The 12,456-nt window shown below is 39.8% G+C and overlaps 1 protein-coding gene across 1 annotated transcript in view; it reads right to left on the reverse strand.

Annotated features, from left to right (window-relative positions):
- XYLB (xylulokinase) overlaps positions 1 to 12,456 on the reverse strand; it is an 82,252-nt gene that overhangs the window by 49,874 nt on the left and 19,922 nt on the right. The window contains exons 11-15 of the mRNA XM_005424341.2: positions 12,249 to 12,289; positions 11,729 to 11,844; positions 9,614 to 9,729; positions 7,275 to 7,348; positions 5,820 to 5,916 (exon numbers count right to left, since the gene is read on the reverse strand). Coding sequence (XP_005424398.1) covers positions 5,820 to 5,916; positions 7,275 to 7,348; positions 9,614 to 9,729; positions 11,729 to 11,844; positions 12,249 to 12,289 — 444 coding nt within the window. The remainder of the gene's footprint in view (positions 1 to 5,819; positions 5,917 to 7,274; positions 7,349 to 9,613; positions 9,730 to 11,728; positions 11,845 to 12,248; positions 12,290 to 12,456) is intronic.

A 12,456-nucleotide genomic window follows, 5' to 3' on the forward strand; every position in this document is an offset into this window, starting at 1 on the left:
TCAAAGAATGACAGCATTTTATCATTGTGTCAGAAAAGAAAGACAGATAGTACCCCTTCTAATCTTTTTTTATTAACTCTTCAGATTTTCTGTCTTCATTGTATTTCCTGTATATGTATGACAACAATAAAGCAAAATAAAAGCAAGACAATAGGCACTGCATGAAAAATTCTAGAGCACGTAAGCAGCTTCCTTATAGCACATGAGGTCATTTCCTTCAGAGACATTTTATCTAACCCTTTAAAAATTAGTTAAACTAATACTTTACTCTCCTGAGCCAAGTAATAATAAAAAGCCACTTTTTTGTGAAATACTTGGTCAGGGAATTGGTAATGAGCTAACCAACCTTTCCAGATCACTGGCTTAAAACCAAGCCTTGCTTGATCATGCCTTGAAGGCTCAGCTTTGTGATAAAAGTCTAATGCTCTGTGAAAAATAAAAGTGGATAGAGTCAAGTTCTTGGCAAGCTATTGCCCATCTCGAACTGGCACTCTTATCAGGCAGAAGTTTCATCAGAAAATACAAATATCCTCTGCAGCAGAATGACTGGCTTATCTGGGAGGAAGATCCTGCCTCTGGTGAATTTCAAAGTACTTTTTGAGCCAACACTCCTCCCTCAAAAATATAGGTTTAAGATGTAATGGCAAGGCATTTCTGTTTGTACTGCATGCCAAGCAGCACACTCTGCCCCATCTCTGTTCCACATTTGAATCTGGCTGTTACTGCTATTCACTATTGTTCCAAAAAGAAATCTTCAACCTGTCACTGTCCTCTAACAATTTTTAAACTGTTTTCACAAGCTTGCTGAAGCAAAAGGCCCCTAACAAAGCCAGCACCATCGTGCTGCTGAAACACCATCAGCACGCTCAGCAGCAAACAGCAAGAGACAAGCACGAAGCCAACACAACATTTTAGTATTGATTTCTCTAAGAAATTTAAATCCCACAGGGCATAAACATCAATTTAATCTGTATGCAACTACAAAATGGCCTCACTCCCAATGTTCCTTATTTCAGCCAAAACACTGCTACAACTGGAGTAAACACACACTCAGCAGCGCAGGCAAAGGCTGACAGAACAAGAATCCCCACGCTCCCAATAATTCACAGGAGTTTTGGAGAGCACAGTCACAAATGCCAGACAATAAAGGACAACCACTAGCGGGAAAATCTGTCACAGCCAGACACAAAGGCATCCCTGAAGAATCCCAAGGACCAGTGACATCCTGCCTTGCTAAGCAGGAGAGCTACTTCATCCTCCCAAGCCAATATTTTGCTGTGGAGTAACAGCCTCAGGTGTCACCTTTGGGTTTCTGTGCCTCCATGTGACAACAGGAACAATGAAACACAACTGCTCCATGTTGTACTAAGTGATAGTTTGGAACAAGGGAAGTGGTGGAGTCACTGTCCCTGGAAGTGTTCAAAAAACATGTAGGCATGACATTTCATGAGATGTCTTAGAGGGCATGGTGGTGTTGGATGTGATGATCTTGGAGGACTTTTCCAACCTTAATGATTCCTTGATTCTATTTTCTGAGCATCCCTGACCCCATCAGACTGCCTTCCCTGCAGGAAAAAGCCCCACATTACTGCTACTTCCAGCCTGCTGAAAGAGCATCAGAAGAAAACACCACCTGAAGAAAAAGAAAATTCATCACCTTGGGGTTTACCCTCACCTGATCTTAAACTGAGTTCTTCAGAAATTTAAGTCCCCCCTCTATTCCCTGAGACATCAGGCCCAGCATGCTCTGGCATTCCTCTTTTTCTTCTTAGCACTGCAGCACTGCTGGGGTTTTTTTTCCAAGAATGTACCCCATTGAAAAAAAATCATTCTTACAGCAGTGCAAAGCCCCAGGCATGTCAGCGTCACTCCAGCCAGCACTTAAGCACCAATACAGTCACTAGAATTCAAGGCACCAACATCATTTGTGAGTGATGGATTTAAGTAAGAAACTATAAATTACACAATAATCACAGACACAGGGTTTTATGGACAAAGCCTGTGCTCATAAAATGTGGCACCTTCTACCCACCTGCCCGGCTGAGCACAGTTAGGTGGCAGAATCAGATTCCTGAAGGTATAAAGGTGACAACAGCACCTTGGGCAATTGGAGTGTTAGGGACTTACAGATAGGCACAAAAACAAGACAGCCCTGTCCAAGGTTAACAGCTTCAACACAGACCCCACCTCAGATAATCAGCCTTCCTACATGGCAGCAGGATTTATTAATTGCTGCAGCCCACAAAAGCTGACTTGACTCAACTCTAGCACACGTCTGATCCAACATGTGTTGACTCAGGGCTCAGGTTACCATTGTCATGAAGGTTCCTACAATCTAGAGCAGAATATAATTTAAATATCTACTGACTACATGTGATCAACACACAGCCCTGACCTATGTGCTATTTTCCTTCAGCATATGTAAGATACATCATGGCATATTTACTTCACCTATCAGTAAGGTGGGGGATGGATTTTGTCCCCAGAATTACTCAGTTTTGTGGGTTTTCACCAGGACAGCCTCACTAGGTCCAAGCAAGAACCATGGCAACATTCTCCAGCCAGTGTCAATTTTAGGATGAACTTTAGGATTGCTTGGTCAGGAACAGAAGCAACTCTGAAGTGATCATCAAGATTATTGAAGTCTATACTGGCAGATCAGTCTGTACCACTGACAGCTTTATAGCTGCTGTGACCACCTGTGTCACTGAGCTGCAGACACTTATTTCTCCATAAAGTTACCATGGTTTTGACTTCAGAGAGTCCCCTAACCATGCAGCAAGAATGACTCTAAGTCCAGCCTCTGAACTGCAGTTGTGAGCTTGGCTTTCCAAGGGGGATGGCTGCAAGCAGTAAAAGGAAGTGAAAAAATAGAAGGTGTTTATGATACCATCAAAATTCAGGAAAATAAAGGCAGAACAGCAAACCCTCACCTTATCTTCATGAATCTCTGAATGGGAGGATGTAAACAACAGGGACAGACCAAACTTCACTTGTTTGTTTCTAGATTCAACACTCAGTCCGCCCCTTAAGCACATAAGCAAAACAGGATACAGGGTGTTACTGAATGATTTCCTCTGAAACCTGATTGAGAAAGATTAGAGCAATTAGAACAGAGTGACACACACTTTGAAAGCCCTTAAATCACAATTAATATAAGGTTTAACCTTTCTCCTAAGGATCATCTGGTGACTGTGTGCCATTTTCAGAACAAGGCTGACACGTCCCAGCCTCAGAGACAAAATTCATGAGACAGAATCCCCTGCCCTCTACTGGCACCAAAGCCACACTGAAATCTGAGCTCGTGTCACAGGCAGCACAAACAGCACCTGAGGAGCTGCTTTAAGGGGTATTTTAAACCATTATTTGTCATTTATATCAGATTTATAATGTGCTGGACACATCCAACTGGGAAAAAAATCTCACATATAAAAAGCTCTTTCAGCATCATTGCACTCCTTCCCACAGCACCAGCTAGACTGAGGATTCAAAATACTGCTCCTTGTAAGATAATATATTCATTAACTGGGAGCTAATTCTGAGGGATTATCTAATGTTTGTCATGTTCACAGTGCATAACCAAGAACTCTATATGGCAGCTTTTATTTGTTTGTTTTTACAGAATTCTCTCTCACGTACGCTGCTGCTTTTCTGATTACAGCCATCCAAACTGCATTTGGCCCAAGAACAGAGAGGCAGGTTCAGAGCTGCCAAAATCATTTTCCAGCACCTTGGTGCCAGAGCTAGGGAAATTCTTAGCCAGGTTTCGGACTCATACGCACCACTGTGACAGCACCACACAACCCTCAGGGCACCCCAGCAAGGCATTTGTTGTGACTGACCGTGCCACATCCATTTCTCTCACACATTGATTTAATGGGTGTCATCATAGAACCTTCCAGAGCTTGTGAGCACTTCTTACTGTATTCTCACATCAGTGCAAACAACAGCAACAAAAAAAAAAGAGCCAAGATTTACCCTGCTGTGATTATATTTCTGAATGTAAATCAGCTTGATTCCTGGAAATATCAAAGTAAATCCCCCATGTAGGCAAGGCCTAAAAGGAATTGAATAAACACAAGGGTCCCAACTGCATATTTAATCCAAAAAATAAATAAGCTTTTAAATCACATTAAAAGGAAAGAAAAAAAAAAGGCAGCCTGAAAAACAGCAGCTATTAAACAAGAGCAAGTCTGGCAATGCTGGAGTAATTCCCACAATGCTCATCCTTACCCTGAAACACATTGAGAACACACCCTGTTTCCAGAGCTGTCACACAACAAATGCAGATGTGAGCCTGCCATCACTACACAAACAACAGAGTATGACATTTAAATAATACCACTAAGGAGAAGTGGGAGATGCACACAGCCCACACTATGTACAGCAGTTCCTTTTTAAAGCAACTCATCTGTTAAGTTACCAAATAGCTAAAAGGCTCTAGGGATGCAACAAAAAAGTATCTAATGTTCCAAAGAATCCATAGGAATATAATCCAATCACACCTGTCTCCTTTTCATGGTAGGCATCTACAGCATTTTAAAAAACACTAATGAAGAATTCTTAGAGCCTATTATGCCACATCCTAAAACAATTTGGATTTTTGGCTGTCCTACTCAGCCTAAATGTATTTACAGATAATTTATCCCCATTTGCTCCTGTGTCAGGGTTGTCTGATATCTCAAATAGTTCTTCTCACACTCTGGTGCTTGTCTAACCCCTGACATTTACAGACTGCAAAAGTATCCTCAGCCATGAGCTTTCTGGGCTATATAAGCCAAGATTTTGTTGCAGCAGAATCTAAGAATGAAGAATAAACAGGCATTTTAAACACAGTCTATTTGAAACTCTGCCTGTCGCCATAAATCCCCACAAATAAATACAGTTTCAACTGTATAAGAAAATATATAACACAAAAACCTTTACAGCATAAATTTATGAGGTGGTGTTGTCAAGCCTTGTGATTTGTTCCAGTATCTCTGCATTTTTTTCAACTTTCAGCTCCTGGAGTTCTCTCTTAAAAACAAACAATAAAAATATTCTGTCCTTCCTGATTATTGATAAAAGCCTGGGGGTAGGAATGACTTGTGAAGAAGGAGATCAGGATATAAATAAAAATACTATTATTTTTTAAAATAAAATATTTATTAAAAATCCTCCAGATGAGTTAATTCAGTGTGTTTAAGATACCACTGGCTGATACACTGTCAGAAAACATAAATAAAAATCTTCCAGGCTTGCCTGTGTTATTTTTGTAGAATTGTACATCTAGTAATGATCTGAACTCACTTCTCTAGATAAAATACTGGCTGACTTTTCTGTTCCAATGTGCTAAAAACTATTCAAATCATCAGTTCTAGGAAGTTGGATCTCTGGCTTTCTAAACCACAAGATAGGGAAAGGGCTTCTGCCTTATTAACAGAAAACTGAGGTAAAGAGGTGTGTAACCAGCTGATGGCATATCCAAGAACTCAACATAGATTTCAGATTTTCTGAGTTAGAGTCTTGTGCTTCAGGCAGGCTTTTCTTCTTCTCACTTAACAAGCTAAGGCCAAACTCTTATTTAAAAAAGGACAATGCAGCTCAGAAACAATGAGACAGCAAGAATACTTGAAAAATAAGTCTTCTTAAAGCTAAACCTCCTTGGTCCTTCTAACACCTGCAAAAACTTGCACCCAGCACACCATCAATAATTTTTCCAAGAGACCAAACTCAGAATTCATACCAATTTCTGTATCCATCAGGCAGGACAGGAGTCACAGTGCTGACATTACTGCCTTTGGCCCCCAATGCCAGTAGTTAGTTCTCATCATACTTACAGACTTTATATCCCAGCTTTTCAGCATGAATCCTCTTGGCCATGAACTGCCCTTCAATCAGTGCCCGTATTTCTACTTCCTTTGGAAACCTTGGAACCTGTACCAAAGAGGGAATGAATTAACAACTCCTTACCCAGCACACACTGCCAAGCTGCAGAGCGGTTAATCAACTATAAACCTGCCTTGTGTTTTTATCTTTGCCTTCACCCTGAAGTCTGCTCTCATCTAGGCCCAGCTCTTCACTCATACACACAAGATGGACCTAAAGACTCACGACAGAGAACACAACCCATATCCTCAAGGCTGTTGGCAAATACAAACTTGAAGTTGATGCACAATGGGAAGAAGTTTAGGGCAAGTTGTAAACTCTTCCCTAAGCATTTCCCATCACCAAGAGCTGCTTAGGAATCAATATCTCAAAAATATAAATTTAAAGCAATTATATAATATAAAGTTATATAAAATTCAGATGAATTAAGCAATGGTACAGAAGTCTAAATCTATGTCTGCCCAAAAGTGAAACCATGTAATCTTTTCATTAATTTATTTTGTTTCTATCTATAACACTTTTCTGTCCTTTCACCAATGAGGCAACAGAAGCAGAAGAATATTGAACTGCAAACAAACAGAGGGAATCCTTCACATGAAGTTGAGTTTCTCCATGCACTGCAGTAAGTGCCTACATTTGTGTAACAGCTAGAAGTGATTAAGCATTCATTCATTTAACAGCCAACACTTCAGAGAGTAGAGCTGCACTGCAAACACCAGATAGCATCAATCTCTGTTCACCCACGTGAGATCTGATCGACTGGGAGTCATGATTGATCAAAGACATCTCCTGAGTTTCAGTACCACCCAGAAAGCCAGGCATTTAAACAACAGCCATTCCTCAAAAAAAAAACCCCACAATATACAAAGAACTTTCCATAACTTAATTTCTATTTCATTCCACTTGGACTTGAGCCTGTGCTGACTTCAATACCATTATGTGGCTTGTAGGTTACTCCAAGTCATGCAGGGCAGTAAAATGTGGTCTTTAAGTTCACACATATATAGACAAAATATTACAGCCCAAAGTTTCAATACGCCCTTATCTATGTGCCTAAAACTTAAAAAACAAGGCCTAAGTCACGTACATGTACTAAGTTCTCGGTAAGCTTAAAGTTAATCCTGTCTCAAAGACAGTGTTGGTTTCAGTAAATCCACATTTTCCAGTAAAGAAAGTAGACCATTAAAAAAATACCATATAAAGTTCTAGTTTAGACATTGCTCTGTAGATGCTCTCAAGCTACAGACCAAATAGTTCCTTATGAAAATCCTCCCAGGGATTTGTATCAATAAATGAAACTGGACAGCAAATATTTCAGACAGAAAGAAAAAAATATATAATGGCAAAGAGTTGAAGCCTTGACAGCACTCCTTCAAAGTTTGAGACATTAACCAGATTATTATTACCTTTTGGTTGTCTCTGTTGAATCTGTGAATCCCAACTGCTTCAGGAGTAATTTCCATCACATCAAAGTAGAAACCTGCATCAAGAAACATTAAAGATGTCATGTTTGCTCCCAGGCCCAAAGCTGGAACCTTATTTCTGCACACAGCTAAAATGATAATAGATGTTTATCATGTATTTAGACATATGAGTCACCACACAGCCTGTTTCTTTACTAATTTCAGTCCACACATCAACTTCTAAATGTTCTGAGCCATGTGGTGGGATTCCTGGGGCTCTCCTGTGCAGAACCAGGAGTTGGACTTTAATGATCTCTACCAACTTGGGATATTCTATAATTCTATGTTTGTCTCAGTTTCCAAAGTGTGGATATTAAACATGCCAAACAATGTAATAAACACCAAGCCTACAGGAGAGGTTACATCCACCACAATACACACATTCACAAGTCACACAGCTAACACATAACTCATAGTAGAAATATTCTGAGTAAGTCATATACAAGGGTGAAAAGAGAAAAAAAAACACACACAGAGAAAAAATGGGAAGTTGGTAAGAAGAGTACAGGAATATTGGAACATTTCATACCCTGGATTAGATTTCATGAGCTTATTAGAGAACATCAGATATTTTAAGTCACGAAGCAGAGCTGGTCTCTGAATAGTTTTGATGAGATCTGAGGAAATGCTGTAATGCTTTGTAGACTGCTAGACAAAGATTTCTTTGGGTTGGCCAGAAAAGATATTCAAGAAAGAAGACCAGAAAAAAAAAAAATGAGGACAGAAAAATTGAACAGAATAGCTAAGAAACTAAGGACAGTTTCTGAGGTTCTAACCTTGGAACAAAACTGTGCTGCCCTAGCAGACCTGGCAAAATAAAACCCAAAATAATACTGTGCTTTAGCACACATAACCTTTCTGGTTACACATTCTGCAAAGTTGCCAGCAAGTGACTCTGTGTGCCACAGACCTGCAGGGGAAGCACATCCCAACATTCCAGTCCTGACCTCCAAACCTCTGCAGAGGCCACTCCCCACACCCCAGGGAGCACAGGGAACAAGGAATAAAAGGGGGGTATTTAACCAGCTATGCCTTTGCTTTGCTCCCCCCAGGCACTTAAATTATGGAGATTATTTCATTTTTTACAGATATACCAGAGGCTATTCTTGTACACAGATTACTGAGGATGACTTTCATGAAACACCCATTTTACAGAGGAGTGAGATATTCAAGTGAATATACAATAACACAAGCTTTAAAACTTCAAGGCACTGTCCTGGTTCAGTAACAATATTTTCATCAACTTCCAATTTTTTTAATATTGTCTTAACTGGCTGACTTTGGGGTTTTAGAATAATTTCTTCCCATTTTCTAAAACACTAGAATTATTTGTCTTTTAGTGAAAAGAGATTCCTGATCATTTTAATACCCCACAGAGACTGGATTTGACAGACAGAGCTTCTAAAAATGAAAAATCTAATCTTAAAGTGTCAAGAGGTTTTATCTTAAATTCACTTTGCTAAGGAGTGAACCCTTCTATAGCTTAAATATCTACATTTTAAAACTTTGCTGCCTATAATTTTCACATTAATTTTACCTATATCAATTCACACCTGAGGTGATGGTGATGATTTCATACCCTGCTCTGCAATGGGTCCATTTTAATCTTGATTAGACATGTGCTCACTTTTCAACAGCTTATTTCAGAGATATATATTAGACTTGTAAAATGTTAAACTGTGGGAGAGAAAATAATGAAAAACTTCAAATCCATGAGTTTAATAGTATTTTTAAAATATTTCCATAATCAGAATTTTGTTACATTTCACTTACTAACCATAACATGGAGGAAAAACCAGGGATGAAATGATTCTGTGACACACACTAGGGAAAATGCAGGAAATCCAGGCATCCCTTGACATCACTGCTTTGTACACATGCATGAACAAGATTCTAGAGCAATGACTGAGAAAGAAATAATATGGAGGTACTTAACTCACTTGGTTTAAGTCTTCAGAAAAAGAAATAAACTTTAATGAAAACCTCCTTCAGAAATTACTAGTTTTAAACATTCTACAGCTTAGATGTTACTAACATCCTTCCAACAACCACAGGAGATCCATAAATATAATTTTCTTAGTCAGTGAACATCGAAGGAAAACACTGTGATGACACACTTAGGTTGTCAACAGAGCATTTCCAAGTACACATTAGGAATTTCTCTTGCTCTAGTTAACTTGATTCTTGACCTTTACGATGACCCAGTAACAAGGAGGTACAACACCTACTGCAGAATGTGTCTAAGCAAACCCTCAAAGTCCCAGCCCTGATAAGGTTCATACCCAAGTTTCCACTGTTTCCAGCATCAGTTGATGATAAGGCTTTGGAGAATTCATCCCAGGAGCCTGAAGCACACTCATCTCTGATCCTCTCTCTCATCAGAGAGCCATTCTTAAAACTGAAACACACAAACACACCATATGCATTTTCCAAAACATTTAGCTCTGGATTTTTAAAGCATTTTGTTTACTTGGTATTGTTGTTTAGTTTATCAGCTAAATAAAGCTAGGCAAGTTAAAAGATGCAAACACTTCATTATGGAAAGAGATAGAGAAGGAAGAACAAGATAAGTAAAAGCTTTTCCAGGAGGTGCTGGGGAGCACAGTGCAGAGATGTGGGTATGCATTTCTCCAGTGAGTCAGGTTAGATCCATGGCAGGCCATGCCAAACCCAGGCTAGCTCTGCACAGCTGAGACATCTCCTCAGAGAGGTGTCCTGCCACCACTCACTCTGAGATGACTCTGCCAGGAGCAGCAGGAGTGTCCCCACGTTGCATCTATGATTTCAGGGACATGGTACCTGTATGGAACCAGCTTGGGTCCAACAAGAATTATGATGATGTCTAGCTCTGTGCCAGGATCTGGCAAAGGAAAGCACCACAGCCAGTTAACAAACCATGCAGTAAAATGTGCATCTCTTCATTTTTTATGGTCTTTGCATAGTTCATGCTGTCACCTTCTTTGTGAATATCACACTCCTGCAAAATACTGGACTTGTATGCAGGGGGAAGCAGTTTGGACACTCTCCAGCACAGAGTTATCAGAGCAGCTCAGCAGAAGAGGCACAGAAATATCAAAAATGAGGGCAAGGAAATCATTGAACTTGCTCAGTAGCACCAGCTGAAGCTATTTGAGTTTTCTATACAAATATCCTGTCTGGTAGCTCAGGCATTCATTCTCTACTGAGAGTCCCCTATTAACTCTAATATTCTAGAAATAAAGAGGCCTTGGTGCCAAAGGGGCAGGGCCAGCTCAGAAATGACTACACAGAAGGAGCAGGAAGGATTAACTCAGCACTGCCAAGGCCACCACCAAACTGCATGTTAAGCTGCAGTGAAAGAACAGGAGCGTAACATTTATTCAGAAAAATGCCTCAGTATCTGCTTCCCTATTATGAACAGGTTGTTTATACAGCACTTCTACACAGCAAAAGTAAAGAAAACATTGGGTGGGAGAAAAACTCAAATGTAAATTAAAAACAAAGCAAACAAACAAACAATCCTACACAAAACAAAACATAACAAACAAAACCTGCTGGGAAATCACAAAACAAAACTCAGTAACTTGCAATTGACATCTTGGTTTTGAACTCAACTTCATGAACACTGTTCCCACTGTCATTTACTACTGTGCAGGTGGGATTCAACACTACAGCTCCAGGGCAGATTTGAGCTTTGCTGAAGTTCTGAGTTTCAAGCATCTACAATCCAGGGCATTTAGACACAAAATTTTTCTGTATATTACTTGCAAATACTTGACCTGGATTGGAAATTTGAATCCAGAATACAGTGGTTCAGTGAGGGCAAACACAGCTCCAGTCCACCTCCTTGGCTGGCCAGGGGCCAAGCAACTCCCAAATCACAGCATCCAAAAGCTCCAAGAGGATCATTTTCTCAGCTGGGTGTCCTGAGATCTCAATATTTTCCTGAAGCACAGCCTTAATGCATCCCTGAGCAGCACTGATTATGCTCCTCTCTGGAAAGGGAATCTTCACCTACTCCTTTATGCCCCACTGGACCACTAGAGGAGCACAGAAGTTCCACAGCCTGGTGAGGCTCCACACATTTCACATTCCATCTCAGCAGATTTGTTATTCCCGCACATTAAATGCATTACCTGAGATACACAGAGAACTGGCTCTATCCATTCACCAGAATAATTTCAGCTTTCTATTGCCATGAGAATTTATCCTCCACAACTCTGCAGTTTCAGTTCCTCAGATTAAACAATAGGAATGCTATAAGGTTGATGGAAATGTTTCAGCAGTAGATTGCCATATACCATAGAGAATGCTGAATGTTCTATTCATTATCATCTCACAAAAGAAAGAAAAAGCACTAACACAGAGAAAGAAATATATGTTATTGATCCCAGATGTAAAAAAATAAATTATATTACCATAAAAGGGCCATATATGTTTGAGAATCAACAGGATTGCAGAGAATATGACCTTCTAAGGCAGGAGTTGGCTCTTGGATCCACAGGAACAATGTGTCACTTGTGCCAAGGCTAATCTGCAGGGGAAAAAAAATAATTGAAGCCTTATCACGATGTGCATGGAAAGCAATACAGAAATTAAATTAAAACCATTTGTTATTGCCACTAATTGTTTTTAAATTACACATTAAGTCAATTGGATTCGTGCTGAAGCTAGCTCTGACTTAGGCTGTCATGGCAGTGAAATACATACTAGGTGGAGACTTGGGTTTTAATGTCTGCAGTGTTAGTTAAAAATAGTCACAAGACTTTACTTAAAATCTTTCAGGCAGCTTACAGATTGATAGAAATAGAACAAGCATGAATCCAATAAGCAGCAAATCAACACTAGCAGGTATATTTAACTGGCAACCTGCAGCTATTTACATTTCAGGTATTTCAAACATCCAAGGACAGTTTTCAGGAGAGAGTTTTGACTTACTGCAATGTCTCCTTCTTGAAGTCTCATCCCTGCCAGTGATGCTGAAAGCAAAAAGAATACCAGGTATAAAAGGTAGTTCTTTGACTTAATTACAGCCTGTTACCTGAGACATCATAGCACATTACAAACACCATCTCAAAGTACAATATAAATGGCAAATATGCTTCCAGTGGCCTTGGGTTATCCACCATAAAACATGGGCAAAACT

The sequence above is a fragment of the Geospiza fortis genome, unplaced genomic scaffold (genome assembly GCF_000277835.1).
Source record: "Geospiza fortis unplaced genomic scaffold, GeoFor_1.0 scaffold182, whole genome shotgun sequence".
Taxonomy (NCBI): Eukaryota; Metazoa; Chordata; class Aves; order Passeriformes; family Thraupidae; genus Geospiza; species Geospiza fortis.